This window comes from Apteryx mantelli, chromosome 2 (assembly GCF_036417845.1).
Source record: "Apteryx mantelli isolate bAptMan1 chromosome 2, bAptMan1.hap1, whole genome shotgun sequence".
NCBI classification, from domain to species: Eukaryota; Metazoa; Chordata; class Aves; order Apterygiformes; family Apterygidae; genus Apteryx; species Apteryx mantelli.
In genome coordinates this window covers 15,217,575-15,237,021 of record NC_089979.1, presented here as the reverse complement: position 1 = coordinate 15,237,021, position 19,447 = coordinate 15,217,575, and the positions used below count along the sequence as shown (strand labels likewise).

The window sequence follows — 19,447 nt, the reverse complement described above, 5'->3', positions numbered from 1 at the left end:
TTTTAACGTTTTGCTTACTTAGATGGTAACTATTGCGTCTTGTTCTGCTTAGCTTCAAAGCAACGGAGCAAGGGCCGTTGAGTAAAGAAGTGAGGATTAGAGGTAATGCTGAGGTAAGAAAAGAAGGGGAAATATTGAAGGCAGCAAGAAGAAAGAGGAGGAGGAAGAAAGGGACGAAGGCAAAGAGCCATTCTGCAACCAGCGGCAAGGATCCGCGCTCCAACGGCGAGGCCGAGGGCTTCGCTGCTGCCGAGAGCTTAGGCAAGGCCATGGCTGCTCGTGTCGCCTCTGCTCCCAGCTCCTGCCAGAGAACCGGCCTGCAGGGACACAAAGCTCCCAGCAACCAGTATTTCGCTCCCACACAGCAGGGGGAGGCCCCGAGCCCTCCCATCCCCTCCAGGAAGCCACCTGCATTAAATCTGCACTGACAGGCATATAAGGACACTTTGCAAGACATACAGAAAGCGGAAAGAGGAACGCATTAGAACAAATCTCAGATTTCCCAGATGCGGGTTAAAGCAGGGGTGCTTTGTTATTTACCTGTTTACTGCATTTTGGAATAAATGCATTGTAAAACAGGCAAATTTCCAATTGTTTGAAAATTGATATTAAAATAAAAAAATAGTCTGATGGAGATAGGTCTTTGCAGGAGCCAAGATACTCTGGGAAAAGTCCCAGGCTCGCTCAGTAGTTCTTGAGTTTCATCCAAACTACAGAAGAGGTCTGCTGATATATAAAATCCATAGGCCGATTCCAGTCTCAGCTCAGCTCGCTGAATTCAGGAACAGATCTGTCTCTGACAACAGCCACTATCAACTTGGATGCTTCCTCAGCCCCCTTCTAAATAAGGGCTGAATTGTAAAAGCTTTTCAGTAATTCTGAAAATAAGTCAGTAGGTGATTAAGGGCGGCAGTTACATTTTAATACAATACACTGAAACTCAATACACTGAAAATACAACAATTTTGCCTTTGTTCAAAACATGCACGTACAGGCATACACAATGTTTGGATTATCATTACACGTTGAACAGGCATGCCTAAGCCTTACTTTACCACTCACAAGAGAGGCATGAAAACAAAGTCAGCCCTAGTGCCTAGTTCTACTGATTTTTTTAACTGTATTTTATTCCTGTTGAGGAAGAAATGAAACTAGAAGTTACTTTTCTTTCTCTTCTGTGCTTATTGCACATCACTGCAACCTTTGCTCAGGACAGCATTTTTATAGGCAGGAGACTCAGCGGTGATTGACACAAGTCCTACCAGTTGAGTGCATACCAGGTAAACCCATGATATACCAGGAATTAATGAAAACATCCACAAATGTGTGCTCAGCTGCACATATTCACCATTAAAAGTACATATGCAACCCCACTGAATGTCACCGTGTCCCCCACATAGATATCTCATACATATAAGCATGTTAAACTCAAGTTACCTTAGAACCTGGCCTGTTGGTCTTTATCCTCTCTGCAAGTACTAAGATAACAGCCAAGTAGATCGTTATATAGTTCTTTAGGTAGATTCGTCCTAAACCAAAAGCCTTCAGCATTCTCTCACTAGTCCCTATGTCACAAAGTCTTCTGTGTTTTGCCTGCATTTCTCCGTTCGGTCTTGATCATAGAGTCTGTTCGAGCACCGACCAGTTGAAAAACATATTAAGACCATAAAGGACACCAAGCTACACTAGCTGTGTCCTCCATCAAACAAATGTACCTAAAAAAAAAAAAGAACAGATTTCTCAAAACAAAAAAAACCTGCTGTTGTTTTTGCTGACTTCCCCCTTATCCTTCCTAACCTCTTCAGCCCCACTCATTATTTGTTTTTCCCCATGTATTCATTTTCCATCATTAATTTCAGCTATCCTGCACAGATATCAACAAAAAGCCTCGAATTAACTTGAACAAGCTTTTGATGAGACCTTACATTTTTGGATACGACCACTGCTACTCTCTCCATTTTCAAAGGGCAGGGTTGTTCAGAGATTGGAGATACATTGCAGACAACACTATCACTTTCCTAGAAAGATGTCAGTTTTGGTGCAAATATCTTTTATACATCTTGCTATATTACAACATTGCATTCCTCAATTTCTTTCATTACCTACAATCATTTATACTACCTTCCAAAAGGTAATTATTTGGAACCAGTTAAGCCTGTACATGAATTCTGCCTTTGTTTAAAACACATTGTACATATGTATATATTTAGACTGTCATTAAATATTAAGAGGCTGTCTTCAAACTTCAGCAGCACCGTTTATTCACTTAACCCATTGTGAAATGGAAAGCCTGAAATTAAATTCTACTGTATAGGAATTTAGAAAATCCATTTGCCCTAGTGCTAGATGATAAAGGCCAACTTTGACAGAGACAAGGGCACAGTAAAGAAACTGGAAGCTTTCTTTGTTTTCCTTTATATCCTGTTTGCTAGTAGTCTAATCATGATAATGCAATGCATTTTACTCTGCATCAGCTTTATCTGCCGAGATGCATAACTGGGATGCAAATTAATTAGCTGTAACACACAGACGGATCTTTCAATACAATTCAGGGACACCGAGCCAAACATGCTCCCTCCTTTCCCCAGCCTGTCCCCAGACACCCTACACATCTTCCACAGGTAAAGATGGCATCTTTCTTACTTTTTTTCAACTTCCTAGAGAGGAAACAACGTATCCTGCGGAAATGCAGATCTTGTTCCAACTGGACACTGAATGTTTCACTGTAGACAAAACTCCACCACCACCAACTTACATTGTACGCTGATGCTAAACATAACAGGACATAATGCTACTCTGTTGATATGAAACTATCATGTTTCAAATCTCATCACCTTTTTTATCTGGCTTTGCAAGGTCTGTAGCCAATCACTCATATTTCACCCTGGCAAGGATCAATATTTCGGGGCCAGGTCTCTGTGGACAGGGCATCTACACTCCTGTCTTTCATATGAAGCAAAGCAGTTTAAATGTCACAGCAAAAGAATAAAAAACTGGCACAGAAGGCAGAGTGTGATATGCAACTTCTCCAACTCTATATGGCTGTGCAAATATACATATCTTGGAGAATGCATTTTTCTTCCTCGTGATTAAAGCCACGCGGACACATTGTTAAATCCAAGCTGAAAAATCCCCACCAAAGCAGCTCAGCTTGCAGTTCCCAAGCCCCACCAAGTGGTTTTCAAGTCAGTACAGGCCAGTACGGCTTTATTTAGAGGCATGTCTTCTCCAAGTGCTACAGCCTTGCTCCTCATCGCGTTCTGTCTTAGGCTGCATGAAGAGAGGATGCTCTCTCTTACAGCTGTCACGCACAGGTTACGTATTCACATGCAAGAATTTCTACTAGCAGGCTACAGGGACACTACCCTCAGGATGTGACCTTGTCAGATGTTATAAACTGAGCAGAGTGTCAGGCGTGGTCAGTATTTGAATGGAGAAGCACAAAATTCGGGACACTACAGGAAGTAGTATTGGAGTATCAGTAGATGGCATACTTTGCTGTAAATCAGCACTGAATCGCGCACATTAAGGGGCAGCAGCAGGCTCTGGCAGGTGCACTGTTTCACGTAAGATACAAGGTTAAAGATCTTTCCTATTTGCAGTTGCTCACCAGAGCGAGCTTGTTCACCTCACAAGCCTGACCACAAGTTCAGCCCATCAACTGTACTCAGCCTGCCTCAATTCTTCATGTAATCTTATTTTCTTGCAATCATCTTTTTTTTTTTTTTTACTTCCTGTCTTAAACAGCAATGTTGTGATGGAATATTAAAGTCATTAAACACCACCCCAGATAGAGTTGCATTTCAGTGGCAAGTGTGTTTTTAATATGAATAACACTACATACTAGTTGGGTTAATGTTTCCATATCCTCTGACACACAGTTATGTACACTCCTAACTACAAAAAGGGCTGCAAAGACTTTTTTTTTAGGAGGGGCAGAGTTTATACTGAGAAGTATATCTTTTATTAGGCCAAATGGCATAGCTGGAAAAAAATGAACGAGGCCCTACTCATGTCAAACAACTGGCTGGTATGTTTGCTTTTATAACAACCTTACAACACACATTCTGTAGAACATAGCAAATGATCTACACTTTCAACGTCTTTAAACTAGCTCAAATTACTTAAATCTATGCCAAACAAAAATATAACCTGAAAGGCCAAAGTAATTTTCTTCCACAAAACAGGTCCCTTTAAATGTTGTGTTAAGGGGATCCCAGGTCAAAGGGACTCCCAGATCACACACAAAAACGTTTTAGCTACACGCTTAGGTTCAACATTGTATGTTTTTCCATGTATGCATCATTTTGTCATTCAAACATCAGTTTTCTGAATGTGAATGGTATTAAAAGTCTATCAGCTATTTGCACTGCTGTCTTCTCCCCACCTAAGGTGGCTTTAAAATAATCAGAAGGTGAATAAAGTTCATTCAAGAACACGTTCAGTCTTCCTCATGTTTTGGTGTTACCTTACCAATCTCTCTCAAATCTCTGTGGCAAATTTTAGTGGAGAAAAATTCCAGCAAATTGGAAATTCTGATCAGCATTAATGCCATTGTAGTTTTTTCACTACTCTTCTCCAGGAGTATTTTTCCACCCACATAGTATTCCACTATGCATTGCAAACCCCTTCAGCCTTTGGCAGCTCCACAGTATACTAACTCAGCAGCGTAAAGCCAGTCTGTTTCAATTTAGTTTCTAACTTCTGCAACATAGGAAGCATTCTCATGCAAAAAACTTCATATATATCTACTCTGCAGCAGCATAGTGGTGGTCAGCATTTAAATGAACTAATCAGCTCCAAACAGCCTAATCAGCATCACAGTTCTAGAGGTAATTCCCAGGAAGTGATTTTTCAGCAGCTTCGTATACAAACCTGAAAAGCATATGGGGAGGATAACAAGGATAACACCGCAGCAACCTAAAATTTGGCTAAACTTACCTATAGTGACATTAGAGAGAAAAAAAAAAAAAAAAGCAGCAGGAGAAACAAAGAAACCAGGCGCTAACAGAACACACAAAGTGTGTCCATACCACTGGAGCATTCTCTCATACATAAAAATTTTAAACTCAAACACAGAAAAAATAAACGCTGACTGCGTTATGATCTCCTTCCTCTTCTGATGTTGCATCAAATTGGAAACACGAGGAGAAAGACTGTGAGGCAAGGCACTGCCCCGCCACTGAGATGCACAGATTGAGCCCAGGCTCTGGGCAGTGCTTTTGGGGAGAGATGAGCTGTTACTCGGGAACTAAACCACCGCAGAGGCGGGCTCCCGCACACATTGCACAAGTCCTCAGCTCTCCTCAAACTTTGGCTTCGGTGGAGAACTTCAGGGCTGGGAAGGAAGGGGGATTTGCCCTGCCGAGGCAGAGCACGGCACGAGCGGTGGTGCCGGCTGCCAGAGCAGCCTCCAGCAGCATCCTTGCCGCCGGCCGAGTCGGGGCAGCCGAAGGGCTGCGAGCGCGGATGCTCCACAGGTCCTCGGTCCCCGGGCAGCCTAAGCTGAAACCCCGGGACTCCGGGCTGCCTTTTCGCACCTCCCTGCCTGCTCCCCCGATGCGCGGCAACACACCAGCAGTTAGCCAGCAATCTCACAGCAGAGAGAAAAAAAAAAAAAAACAAAACAGAAGCAAAAATCATGACCTTCCTTCGGCCTGAAAGCACCTACCAGCCTTTAAACGCACGAGCGCCCGAGAGCTGCAGAGACCCCCGAGTCGGAAGGGCTGGCACCCCCCAACGCACCCGCACAGCGAGGGGCACCGCTCACTTACTTCTCATATTCGGCGTTGTCTCTATCGCAACGCGAATCCTTGTGCTTTTGCCAGTCTTTGCCATGCTTGCAGGTGGTCAAGAGGACAACATCCTCCCCGTTATGGACGTGATATAAGGCATTCCTGGTGTCTGACCCTATCCCTGTCAGGTACCTTTTCCCCTTGAATACCAACATATACTTCCTGAGAGGAGGGATGGTGTTGAACCTTAAAAATCCCTTCTCCCCTCCTGTCCTAGGATGATCCTTAGAAAAGAGCGGAATAGAAACATCAAAATTGGGTCTGAAGTTTTCAGTACTGATGCTGGCTTTGGCCAGCATGGCCTGGCCGATGTCGAAGCCCACGTCCTCGGTATAGTCGGGCCAGGTGCCGGAGTATAAATTAAAAATCAAGTGATTTCTGCCGTTGTTCCACAAGTGGAGGCTCTGCACCTTGGAGCGCAGGTTGTGCACGTACTGCGGGGAGAGCTGGTCGCGGTCTAGCGTGTCGAGGCTGAGGACGAAGAGGCACGCCTGCCCGGGGTCCGAGGTGTAGAAGCGGGAGCCCTCGATGGCCGCCAGGACGTTCTGGTAACTCTCCGCGATCTTCTCGCCCTTCTGCTGCGGGTACACGTAGACCTTGAAGCCGTTCCTCCGGCACGGGGCGAGGTCGAAGCAGGACTCCATGCGGCAGCGGCGGCCGCGGTAGAGCCCGGCGCTGGCGTCCCGCCGCTGCCGGGGCGAGACGCGGCCGCCGCCGCCGCCGCCGGGGCCGCCGTCGCCGTCGGGGCCCGGCCGCTCGGCGGGCGCGAAGGGCCGCAGCGCGTCGGGGAAGCGGGGCCAGGGCCGCTCGGCGCCGGGGCCATGCCGGCTACCGGGCGGCTGGCCGCGGCGCGGGCTGCGGGCCGCCCGCCACTGCAGGCCCCCGAGGTAGAAGAGCAGGGCGAGACACGTGCCGGCGGAGAGCAGCGTGAAGTAGCGTTTTTTGGCCTGCATGTGTCCTGCGGGGGGCCGGGGGGCTGCGGAGGAACGCGGGGACGGCCCCAGCTCGCCGGGCAGCGCGCTCAGCGCCAGTCCGCCATCTTCCCGCCGGCGAACACTTCAAACTCGCTGCTCCCGCCGCCGCGCTGCTCCTTTCCCAGAGCCGCGGGCCGGGGCCGCGCATGTGGGCGACGGCGCTAACTTTCTCCGCGGCGGTCTCTCATCTCCGGCGGGCGGCGGCGGCGGCGGGCCGGCGGCGGGCCGGCGGGGCGCCCCGCATGCACACGGGGGCGGCCCCCCGCGCGGGGCGGGCGCCGGGGCAGCCCCGCTCCCGCCTTCCCGCCGCTGCTGGCGCCGCGCTGCTCCGCCACGCTCCCCGCGAGCGCGGCCGGCCGGGGGCGCCGCCGCCGGCGCCGGGCGGAGCGGAGCGGGGCGGGGCGGAGCGGGGCGGGCGGGCGCTCACAGCCTGCGGCCGCCGCGCCGTAGCCTCACGAAGCCCTGCATCGCCCGCCGCCGCCGCCCGCTCCTCTCCGCGCCCGCTGAATGGCCCCCGCCGCGGAGCGGCGGCCGCGAGGATCCTCCTCCTCCTCCTCGTCCCTCCTTCCTCCTCCTCCTCCTCCTCCTCCCCGCGGCCCCGGCACCCAGCGGGCGGCGAGCCGCAGGACCCGCGCCGCTGCCCGCCCTGCCCTGCCCTGCCCTGCGCGCCCGCCCGCCCGCGGGCTGCGACCCCCGCGTCACCCGGCCCCCCGCGCGCCGCCCATTCCCCGGCACCGCCGCGCTGACCTCATCCAGCCACGCAGCCCCGCGCGCCCATTGGCGGGGCGTCACGTCCGGGGGGCGGGGCTTCCGCTGCACCCATTCATAACCCGCCGGGGGGGGGGGGGGGGGGAACCACCCCGAGGGTTCAGCCGGGTGCGGGACCGGACCGGACCGGCTCGGCAGCGCCCCCGGTCGCGGGGAGGCCGCGCGCCGCCGGGCCGGGCCGGGCCGTGGCGGCCGGGGACCCGCCTTGGGGATGGGATGGGGAGCGCCGCGCTAGGCTTCCCCGCCGGGCTCCCCCCTGCCGGGTCGGCTCCGGCTCCGGCTCTCGACCCGGCTCCGCGCCGGCGGCCCCGCGGGTGCCCTCTGCCGAGCGCGGCCCCGCAGCGCCGGAGCCGCCCGGGCGCGGCGGGGCTGGGGAGACGAGCAGAGCCGATGCCTCGAGAACGAGGGGGAGCGGGGGAATCGCTGCCGAGCGGGCGCCCGGCGGGGCCTCGCCGGCAGCGGCTCCCGGGCGCCCGGCCTGCCCCACAGCGCCTCCCGCCCCCGCTGCCCCCGCTTCACAGCCAGAATAGCGGGGCAAGGCCAGCGTTTCCTCTCAGCCCGGCTGCCTGCCTTGACGTTCCCTTTAAGTCCAGAAGCCCCAAGTGCTCCCGGTGTCGCTGGCTCCGGCCGCGGTGGCGAGCGGTCGGCGTCCCTGGGAAGCAGGCCCTATGCACCGCAGGGGTGCACACGCTGGATTAGCAGGCGCTTTAGAGGTTGATCGAGTGACGAGACTGCACGGAGCTGCCTAACCACCTAGACATCCCTCCAGCTACATATTTGTGTTTACCCTTCTTGGCATTTAATTCCATAACCAGCAGCCTGATTTACTGGGGAGAGCCGTGTCCTTTCACGCAGGCCGTGCGTTGGCTTGCACGACAAACGGGAGGGCAGGGCCAGGCAGGAGGAGGTTGCAGGAGCACAGCTGGAAGCCCTGACTTGCTCTGTCAGGGCTTACGCACACACAGCACTGGAAGGGGTGATTGCACCACAGACAGGTGTACTTGTTTCAGTCTTGCTAGCTCAGCAAATAATAACAGTGAAATTCAATGAGACAGGCTTCAGGCTGCTTGCACAAGACCCTAAACATCAAGAAACTATCCTATGCCGAGACCTGTGCCAACATGCCGTCACCGCTACTGACACCCAGGGTTAAAGTTGTAATGGAGAGGTCTTCCCCAGGCTGCAGTCCCACCCCTCATCCTACTCCCATGTAGGAACAGAGGTGTATTAAACCAGCTGAGGGTCAAAACCTGCCCTTTCTTGAACAAAGCTTGCCCTAGACCATCCCTGTGCTCTTCCATGCCCATCCCACAAGTCACCCGGGGTTCATGTTGTATCTTTTCCTGTCCTGCTTCCTGCATTCCTGTGGAGATGAGAAGTTTAAAGATAATATGCATAAAGACAGTGTGCCTCCTCAACAAAACAGGTGAGAGCCTACCTTTGAAGGATGCATCACTGGCAGTAAATGAGGTTTGATCTTGTAGCTGGAGCCAAGAGACGACTGTTCACTTCCACAATAATTTGATTGTAGGGAGGACTGTTGAAGGAAGGAGGTTAGGGATTGAGGCAGAAGAAGAGTTGGAATAATAAGAAGAAAGAGTCAGGTTCCTAGAGAAAAGTGATATTTATGGCCAGCACAGATTTGGGTCCGGGGCAGAAATTTTGGCTGAGGACATGATAGCAGGGAAGCAAGATTAAATATTAATGTGTTAATTAATCCTGTAATCCTTCCCTGAAATATTTGTCACAGCCCACATACCGAAATTGGGATACTATTCAAGAAAAAGAAGTCAGCGTCTTGAAAAGTGAAACAAGGTTGCTCACAGAGGCACCTTCTGTCAAGAGCAGAAAGACGGAATCCTATTACTATCTGCAAATTAAGCCTCTCGGGACCAGTTTAAAACAGAAAAGGAAGCCTGTGAGTTCTGCTGTCTGTGCCAAGGACAGTAGCTATTGCAAACAGGTTTTGAGGATCAGGTGCCCATGGCATGAAAACTCTTCTCACCACAACAGAGAACTTCAGAAAGGAAGTGAAAGCAGCTGGGCTTCAAGGAGGGTTGCGCTGCACTTGAGGTACTGAAGCCAGTACCAGCTTCGCAGCAGCGATAAATACTCATGCTTTAAAAAAGCTTTGGATGCAGACAAAGGCAGCTGTGACAGCACTTTAAAACTCAGGGAAATAAACCTGTCCAGATCATTGCCACCATGTTTTATCCATAGCATTCTTGGTTTATGGTACAGTTGTTCCAAATGGATCTGGATCATGTTGTGCTGGGCAACACAGAACTCCCCCCACCCCCCAGCTAGGGGGAAGGGGCTATAAAGCTTTGGTGATCACTTCTCTTTTTGAAGAATGCCTTTATAAACTAGCTATTACCTACTGTTTGTAATTTTCCTAAGTAACAGAATGAAATTAGCCTGTCTCCAGCCTGTTTCATCACTGTTGCTCAGACCCTGTGGGCAACACTGAAGCCAACAAGAATCATGTAGCCTGCATTCTGCTGCCACTTGAGAGTTATCTGCAGCCCAGGCAGTAGCTGGAGGGAGAGAGCTCCAGAAATGGAAGCCTACCTTTCTCTAAGGTAATAAATCTGCCTGCATCTGCTATCAGGCAGGTGTATGGTGGAGCACAACCAGCATATTAGAAATTCTGCCTGGGGAAAAGAAGCAATCTGTGGTAAAAGAGATCTTAGTATTGCAGGTATCCACCAGGCAGATACATGAAAGACAGAACCCCCAGGTTGGCTCTGGCCACGGTTGCCTGCTAAGGGTCTGCAAGCTTGCAGGTGGCTTTTGACCCTGGTCCATCACCCTCTGCATTCTTTCAAATAATTTGTATCTTCATATGGCTGACAGTTGTCTGGGAATCTGTCCAAGCCCTCAAATAAAAGTCCAGGACAGAGAATCGGTTTTCTATTTCTGGCTTTGCCACTTAGCACCTGTCCAGTCCGGGACAAGTCACTTGGGGCCAGATTCTTTAAGAGGTGGATTAGCACGTACTTCTCTTCTTGGATATTTCTCTTGGTGGCCCACTTCAACTTTAGGTGCCTCCAAAATTTAGTTCCTCAGAATTCCCTGCTCAGCTGCCACCTAACTGGAAAAGCATGAAGTCCACAACACCTTCCACCTTTTTATGTAAAAAGTTCCTTACTGCTTCGCACACTTGGATGTGCCTTAGTTTTGGTGCTGTTGAGTAATACCCTTAACTAACCCACTGGGAATTAGGTGTACCTTTACCTACTTTGCTACAGGGTTCAATCCTGGACCTCTGGATGTACTTTTTGGATTGAATTCAGGTAAAACATAAGAGAAAATGCTGCCACACACTCACCTGACCCTAATCCCCCCTCCCTTTTTTTTTTTTTTAAATTTCATAACTCTGTGGTTAAAGCATTTGGCCAAGTAGAAGACCTGGATTCACCCTCACGCCTTCCAGGACAGCACCCTCCTAGGGTGGAAGGAATGGCACTCTCCTGCTGAAGCTTTTTTGTTTCAGGTCATTGCGTTAAATAGAAGATTTCAGCATGATTCAAGCAACCTCATCATTTGAGCAGTCTCTGATAGGGAAAATTCCTGCATTTCAGTTCATGCTTCAGTGAATGCATCACTTTTTTACTAAAGTGTCACTGGAGAAACTGCTTCTGGGTAAGCCCCTTGGCTACAAACCAGAGAACCCCTGCTTACACCCACCACAGTTTCAAGGGAGTGCCTAGGGCCTAGTTTAGGTAGTATCACACTGAACCTTCAGTAGAAAAAGCCTCCCAAGTCTCAGAGTAGAAAAGGATTCAAGAGAAACCTCTCTCCAGGGCTTTCAGCTGGTCAGCACAAGCTGCTCCCTGCTCCACATGCTGGCAATTAAAGATGTTATTCTTAGGTACCTGACTGTCCCCTTCAGAAGTACATAGTACCTAAATCTCTTACAAAATCTAACTCTCCGTGGGATCTTTAGATTTGCTCGAGCACCCAGCTCTCACCAATTTGGTGCATTAAAGACATGGTTCTTAGAACGCTTTCTTTTCCCCGCTTTAAGAAGTGCTGAGCCCTGTCTCTAGCTCAGTCAACCTTTGAGGATTCCTACCTGGGGTAATCAGTCCATTAGATTGTCTGTGGACCTCAGATTTCCAGCTAAATGGGGCTTCCTGGCTAATAGGACAGTGTGAGAGTTAATTCAATGCCATTGTCAAGCATGTCATGATTCTAGGAAGAAAAGCAGCATAAAAACGCAGAGTGACTAAAATGCTTCGAAAGGCTTGGTGATAAACATGTGTGCCATTAATCTGTGTTACCTTGTTGCTAAATTAGCTAGAACTGCCACTCTTCGTGCTACAGACACACTTTTCCATGGTTAAGTACAGCAAGTACTTCAAAAAAATTAAGCAAAAACTTCCAAAGCTGGTGGCCTGAAGTCACAAGCTTGGCTCTATGATTTAGAGGCCTAAATGAGAGCAGTTCAGTTTTCACAGATGCTGAGTACCCCACAGATCCCACTTTGATTTAGGTGATTATACACAGATTGAAGGGTGAAGCTTTTAGCAGAAGTCCTCACTCAAAGAGCCACAGAAGAGGAATTGACTGCTTTGTGATATTTACCTACCTTCTAGTGGTAGCTGAGAAAGTCCCCAAGAGGCAAAGCCAGTGGTCTCCTTTTATCCTGTAGTTGATAGTGCAGGGTTAAACTTTAGCAAGCGTTTTTTGAAGTCCACTCCCCAATCTGAAAAGATTTAAGGCTGACTTAAAAACTGACTCTGCCTTAAAATAGCTTTTGCCTAGGGTTGTTATTGCTTTATCAAAGAAGAAGGGAGGAAAAAAGAGGAAAAGATAAAACATACCTTCAAATGTGAATTTATGGAATGAGAAAAGTCCATAAAAATTATTCCTTAGCTTGGAGCAAATTAGAGGGTCTTTGCTCACAAATTAATACTAACACCATGGTTATTTATCAAATCTTGGTAATATCACATAGGAATAAAAAATATCAACGCTTTTATCCCTTTAAATAGCTGAGATGTAACTGAGCTTCAGCGTTGCAACAGCTGTTTCTCATGTCCTCAGAAATAATTGGTTGTTACAGAGGCTATTTAAATGTAAGAAATTGACTTTGGTTTTATAATTAGTTTAATTTTAGGAAAAACATAACTGCCTTTACTGAGAAGGTGAGGGTTTCAGGTGGAATAGAGGGATGGCAGTTTAGGCATCTGATTTACTGTAACATTAAACAGATAGCTAAACCAGAGGCTTATAAATATTAAGATCTTAATCTCACAGTAGAGTTCTGCTGGGGCAAAGCCAGAAACAAATAAGGCTTTGCCTGAAACTCACTGTAGAGTCAGAGCCTCAACATATTTTGTTATGGAGCAGGATGACTGTGCTAAGAGGGTATAAATACAAGCACCTGGCCAAGTCCTGACAGTGACAGGAGCATTGTGTTAGATTCATTGGAGGGCTTAGGCACCATCCAGCTATTTTTAGTGCATAAATTCATATGCTCAAAGTTTCTGATTGGGTGCAGCCTAATTTGAAAACACATAAAATCCACAAGCATCTAATTTAGTGGGATCAGTAAGTTCCCTGGCTGCCTGAATGTCTGCTCTCAACATGATCAGAGCTGCTTTATGGCTTGGGAGCAAAGTACCTGGCTCACACCTGGGTCGGGTTCACAGAAACGGTGGCCCAGTCTCACCCCCCAGAGCACCTTGTTAGATGAGACCTAACTTACTGGCACCAGGGATGGCCTCCAGCCACCAAGTGGGTTTAACATTTCCCTCAGTAGGCCTGGAAAACAGGAGAGCCAGGACACTTAGTCAGTAAGTAGCCTGCCCTTGGAAAGGGCCTGTGCTGGTTTGCACAGCATCTCTGTGCCAGGGAGTTATCAGGGACAGAGCATTAGCTGGGGCACAGGCAGCCAGAGGGAGTGACCACACAGCAGGTAGCATCCCTTAACTGCTAGCATGCTCTCGCAGGATGCAGAAGTCCCACAGAGAGAGAGAAGAACTGAATATGCATCTTCCTCCTCGTGAGCAACTGATTCAGGTACTATTCTGTGGGTTAAAATCTCCAACAGCAGTTTTGGGAAAGAGCTGGCTAACACAGCTTACTCTGAGAGAAGGTTATGGTAGGGAATCCCAAAGGAGGGGAAAGGGAGGCCCTTACTGACTGCATGTGGCACGACTCTGTCCCCAGTATTTCATAATGGCTTTTTAAAACAGTGCTCTGCTAGATACTTTGGCTTTCATGGTTCTTGTTTTTTGCTGGTCATTCTCTGCCCTCCTGCACTGCCTGAGGAGCACATGTTTCTGTGATAGGGTTGTGCACTCTGCAAGGCATAAACATTTCTACAGCCCAGCTTTGGCCAGTAACTTCACTGGGACAAAGAGTCAGCTCTAAAGTCTTTCCCAGAAGTGGCTTGCGGGGCTCTTTCCAGCCGCATGCACTTTCTTTGCAGGTTGTGTAATAAAAACAGTTCCATGGAAAAGTCAGGCTGATGGAGGAAGCTATAGCTCTTACGCGGGTGTTATTCCTGAGAACCCAGGCAGTCTTAGCAAAGCCTATTTATTGGTTCTTCTTCCTTCGAGGAGTAATAACTTCCAGATTTACTCCTTTTTTTAACTGAGCATCTTTCAAAGTGGGTGTAGAACTATTTAAATAGCTTCTGTGGAGGTGGGATGAGAAATTGCTCTTATTCCGTAGTCTGCAATCAGCACCAAACAAGCACTTTTCTCCACTGCACACACAAACAGGCGAGCATCTGCCAGCATCCACAGCATTTTAGATCTGATTTTCTGCTCACTGATGCTGGTGTAGAACATGAGGAATTCCACTGAAATCAACAGTTTCAACAATGTAATTTTTATTTCTTTTTTCTTTTTTTAATCAGGTTATGTCTCCAGTTCTTTTACCCCAGGGAAACCTCAGTAGTTGCTCTCCGTGAGGAGGCAAAATCTCTAGTGATGCACAGGTGGTGCAGACTACATGGAGCCCTGTCCCCCTGGCATATCAGGGTGATAGGATGGCTCTGTGCAGCCCTTCACCTGTGTTTCAGAAGCGGCAGGGAACAGCTTGCTGAACCGCCTTTTTCCTGACAGCTGAACACTTCCTTCTGGACAAGCAAAAGGGTTGTAGCTGCGAGCTGAAGCTGTGGCACCCAGAGGAGGTGGAGACTGTGGGTGTCCTGGGGTCCATGCCTGGGACATCTGGAGTACTCAGAGCTAAGGCTTGCTGCTTTGCCATCTAGCCTACAGAAAGAGCCTCTAATCCGGGATCCCACCACTATAGCAGAAAAGACTTTGGTTAAGGGTAAATGTGAAGAGCACAAGACTCAAAACTCATCCCTGCTTGTATAGAGAAGTATCACTTATAGGAAAATCTTTTCAGAAATGTGATGGCGGACAAAGGATACAAACAAGTCATGGCACCTTCAGAGTTGGCAGACCTCTGAATAGAGCAAGTCTTTCTGGTGGCTTCCAGAGAGAACCTGTGGCTATAACAAATGGCAGTGTAGCCAATCATCCCCATAAACCTCAACAAAAGTTTGGGTTGTTGCTGAGTCACTTCTGTAGCTGGCGATGTGCATTATTTTCATGCACCACTTTTTTTCTTTTGGTGCAAACATGGGTGGCAATCTGATTAGTTTATGAGTCACAATTTGGCTAATGTCCCTACTTCCCCCAGTCCCCACCTGTTCAAATAACTACTACTGTAATGTAGGCTGTTAACTTGAAATAACTTTTCCAGTCCCTTTTGTAAATGAGCTCTGCAAACTGCTTTAAGTCTTGTCCACTGGCAGAAGTTGTAATAGTTTAACTTAAATGCTTTTAAAAACAACTCAAGCTCGTGCAAAACTCAGTGCAGGCATTTAAGAAGAAACAAGTTCACTTTGAGCTGTTCCTAACCAACTAAAGCTGTGATCAGACATGCTGCTCTGGGAGGGCCTGGTTTCCAACCCCTGATGCTCAGTGCTACTTCTTGCGAAAGGCTACCACCCCCCCAGCTCTGCTGCACAGAAATATTGCTCCCTCGCCCAGTTCTGACAACATGATCCAGGTTAGCAAAACCTCCCATTAGAAGAGTTTCAGCTAAGCTGGGATATTGTGCCAGAGCAATGCGAGGAAGAGACTCTTTCATGTAGCTAAATTGCCAGATCTCAGAAGATGAAAAGAGGAAAAGCAGCAACAAGCAGCTGAGGTGGATTGAGGTTGGTAGCTTAAGTCAACTCAGTTACCACCAGAACAGCAAATCTGACTGCACCTTTGGTCATGCAGTCCTGTGCCCACCACTAATCATTTCAGTTAAATCAACATAACTGGGTTACATCAGTGATCCCGCAGGCCCTTTGCACCATTTAAACAGATCAATCAGGCTCAGGGCAACTTCATGAAAGACCTAAATTATGCAAGAAATAGAGTGCAATCCACACACAAAAAAGAAAAAAAAAAAGAAGAAGGAGGAAGTATTGGTACTGAGCTCACCAGAGGATTGATTTTCTCTGTTCCCAGACTGACTGAGATTTTGCAACAGAAAGGTTAGATAATTTGGGGGTTCTTGTGACAGATTCAAACATACTGTGGTCTCTTTGCTTCCACCCTCATGAAGACCATTAGGCAAATTGTGCTGCTGGCCTGGCCCTCTTTTGACCACAGATTCATTAGCATTCACTGACTTTGTTCTTCGCACAACTCTCAATTGCCTGTTTGGTGCATTTGAGTAAGTTTAGTTCTCACTTCCTCCATTGCAACAGATGTCTAATCCTTAACCTGTAATTCCACCTTTCCCCACTCACAGCCCTAAGTCAGCAGGCCAGGGGTGGGAACGCAGCTCCCCATGCCGTGGCAGGGATGCAGAGCGCAAACGGCACGAAGGCGCCCGAGAGAAGGGCTGCTGTGTGACTCTGCTGCTGCAGTCAGCATCCAAGTTTAGCATCAGGGGAGGTAGATGCATTGCCTGTGGGTGAAAGCAGTAGGTTCACCAGGGAAGTGCCTCTCCATAGGTGGTGTGCTAATATCACCCCTGGCAAACAGCATTAATATAATACATCAAAGCTAGGCGCATTAATAGGAAACCAAGGGAAAGTATTTGCTATACATGCTAGCTACTTTTCAAATGCAAATGTCTGTTTTAAATCAGATTAAGACAGAAGGAAGCCTAGAGAATGCCAATAATTAATACATGATAAAAGAATAAACATCCAGGGTATCAAAAGGCAAAACACAATCACAAAGATAAAAGTACTCCATCTTCTCCATGCAGCCTGCTCTGCTGCACAGAGTAGGTGGGTGTGAGTCCCCATTCCCAGTTCCATGGGTGGGTGGTGACTGTAAACCTAAAGCAGCTGCTGCTATTGAGTAGCATCCCTTTTCCGCTTCAGAGAAAATAAGAAGAATCCTTAAGTTCAGCTGGGGAAGTGGTGAATCCCCAGATTGGGCTGGGATGTCCGGATTCTCCCAGATTTTGTGAGCAACATTACTGTGGAAAGGGAGCCTTTAGCAGCAACTTTTATTTGTTGGCATGACCTTGGTCCACAGGGCCTGACTCCCTTCCGCATCTGAATTTCAAGCATATGCAAATTTACATCAGTATGGAAGGTGGGTGCTAAATGCCTCTGAAAAACTCAGGAGTTCAGGGTCCACACGGAGTCACTGTCATTAGTGGGTGTCTGAAGTATTTTGACCTGGCTGCCCTGCCTCCATTTCCTCATATGAAAAACAGATTGGTAGTTTCCCCTTTCCCCTCTTTCTTCCAGACACGCACATTTAGTTACAGTTAAGGTTACAACAAGACATATCTATAGATTCCTTAATCCTGAAAGAAAGGAAATAAGAAAGTTAAGGGGAAAGGTTAACAGACTCTTTTCCCCTTTCACATTTCTTACAATTCTTACAGTGCTGGCACAGGACCCCCTGCAGCTACTCTGTGGTTTTACTTCCTTCTTCAAATAATACTGAAAAAGCAGCACTTACTCCAACTTTATTAAGCTTGCATAAAGCACCAAGCCTTAGCAGGCCTTGCATATCAATTGTATCAACAGATAAGTAGGCCTGACTTGCACACAGTCCATGCATGCGGGAAATGAGCTTTTCTTTAGGCAGATAAACATCGCTGTTAATGTTTGAAAGCTGCTGCTCAGCAGTGAACCCCGTCAGAGAAGCCATGGTGACTGCTGGTGGTGTGACTAGTGTGTTGCATGTACCAGTCTCTGGCACTGGATGGTACTTAACTTACCAGGCAGTTTGTGTATTTGCAGCCCTAGATACCAGAAAAAAAAAGCAGGAGTTTCTACCCAGACCTCTTAGAAATTGTATTGCTAACTTAAAGGTTCATAGACTGCCCCCAAATCAGAACACAGGACTTAAAAGATTAAAAACTGAACAGTAATGACCCATTGTTTTCTTCTTTCCTGGTTTACAGTCATCTTCATGTTTACAAAAATCTTTCTCTGGCCCTTGGATGCCCAGGAATGTGCTCTTTCAAAAATAAACTTAAAAAATCATGTGATGCCCACACGCATCTCTTATATTTCTCTTTCTTTCTGAGTTTCATTCAAATCACACATAGGGCTGAAGGGAGCCCCAGGCACAGCTTCAGTGTGGACAGATGGACAGTGTGGGCAGTTGGCTCTGCCCATGCGATGTGGCAGAGACAGAGGTTATTGTCTCCTTAGCCCCACTGGTACATCTGTGCTCACTCCCAGCAGAAACCAAGGCAGTTTAATTCATTCCCTTTTGCAGGGCCAGCCAGTTTGACTTTGGATATCATAGTGGCTTTTGGGGAGGCCAATTCTGCGCTCAGTCCCTCCAGCCCCTTTTGGAGCTGTAATAGGTTGAAACAAGCTATGCTACAGTGACTCTATATCTCTGAGAGATTCCTCTATGCCAAGGGGCATCTCAGCTGGCTTTTTAATCTGTATAGTAGTCTAGTGTGCTGCCATAGCAACTCAGCTGAGCTAAATCAGGACAGGATCTGGCCCAGCCAGTGATGGTGATCTCAGTGATGGTGGGCATGTGTTGGTGATCTCGGCAGACCAGCTCCAGATGTGTCGGTGATCTTGGCAGACCAGGTAGTGTTGCCTGGGCGTAAGGCGGTCCACACCGACCTGGATCTGCACACTCCAGTGGTGATGGCTGCACGTGGAGGAAGGCCCCCTGCAGCCTGGAGCTCCATCACCACAGTGCTGCAGGGACTCTTGCATGCTTTTCTCCATTCGGTGTATGTCACCATTATCATGCACCCTCAGAGCGTGTGCAAAATCTGAGTCTACATGGATGAAACAACGCTGAGAAGCTGCTTCAGTGCTATGTGTTAGGATTCTGTCAACAAAATGTTAAGTAAGATTCTCTTCTGTTTCTTTTCCCTCCATCTTTATGCCTCGCTCCAGATTTAAAAGCCATCAGGTCCCTTCTGGATGATGCCTGTGTAATTAGAAAGCCTCACAGCACATGTTGAGCCTGTCACACCGGTGGAAGGAGTGAGTTCCCAAAGGTGCAGGCTCTCATCAATTGTTTTTCACATTCAGCTATGTAAGTTCAGGACTCACTGCTGACATCAAAACAAGAGAGATGCATTTGGTACCTGTGGTGGCTGAGCTCTAAACCTCACTTAATGACAAAAATCCAGCCAACCCTCCTGGGTTGATTTCCTGGATAATTCCCACACCTGGCAAGTGTATTTATAGGGATCATGCAACAACCAGCCTGTCCTTTTCCAGCCCTTCATCTTTTCACTGTTCAGGACACTGAAGAGTGTGCAGATCCAGATGTGATGGTACCACCTGTACTGTCCAGATTGCACAAAAAGAAGATGCCATCAGCAGACTTAGCATAACATAGCACAAATTACTGCTTTCCTGCCAGCACTGTTAGATCTGGAGAGGCCATAGAAATCAGCAGTTATCCTTCAGAAGATAAGTTGGGCCTGCAG

At 48.1% G+C, this 19,447-nt stretch overlaps 1 protein-coding gene across 1 annotated transcript in view; it reads right to left on the bottom strand.

Moving 5' to 3' along the window:
• EXT1 (exostosin glycosyltransferase 1) overlaps positions 1-6,968 on the bottom strand; it is a 188,557-nt gene extending 181,589 nt beyond the window's left edge. Inside the window, exon 1 of the mRNA XM_013956891.2 lies at positions 5,775-6,968. Within this exon, the coding sequence (XP_013812345.2) occupies positions 5,775-6,748 (974 nt within the window). The 5' untranslated portion in view covers positions 6,749-6,968. The remainder of the gene's footprint in view (positions 1-5,774) is intronic.
• Between the last annotated feature and the right edge of the window lie 12,479 nt (positions 6,969-19,447).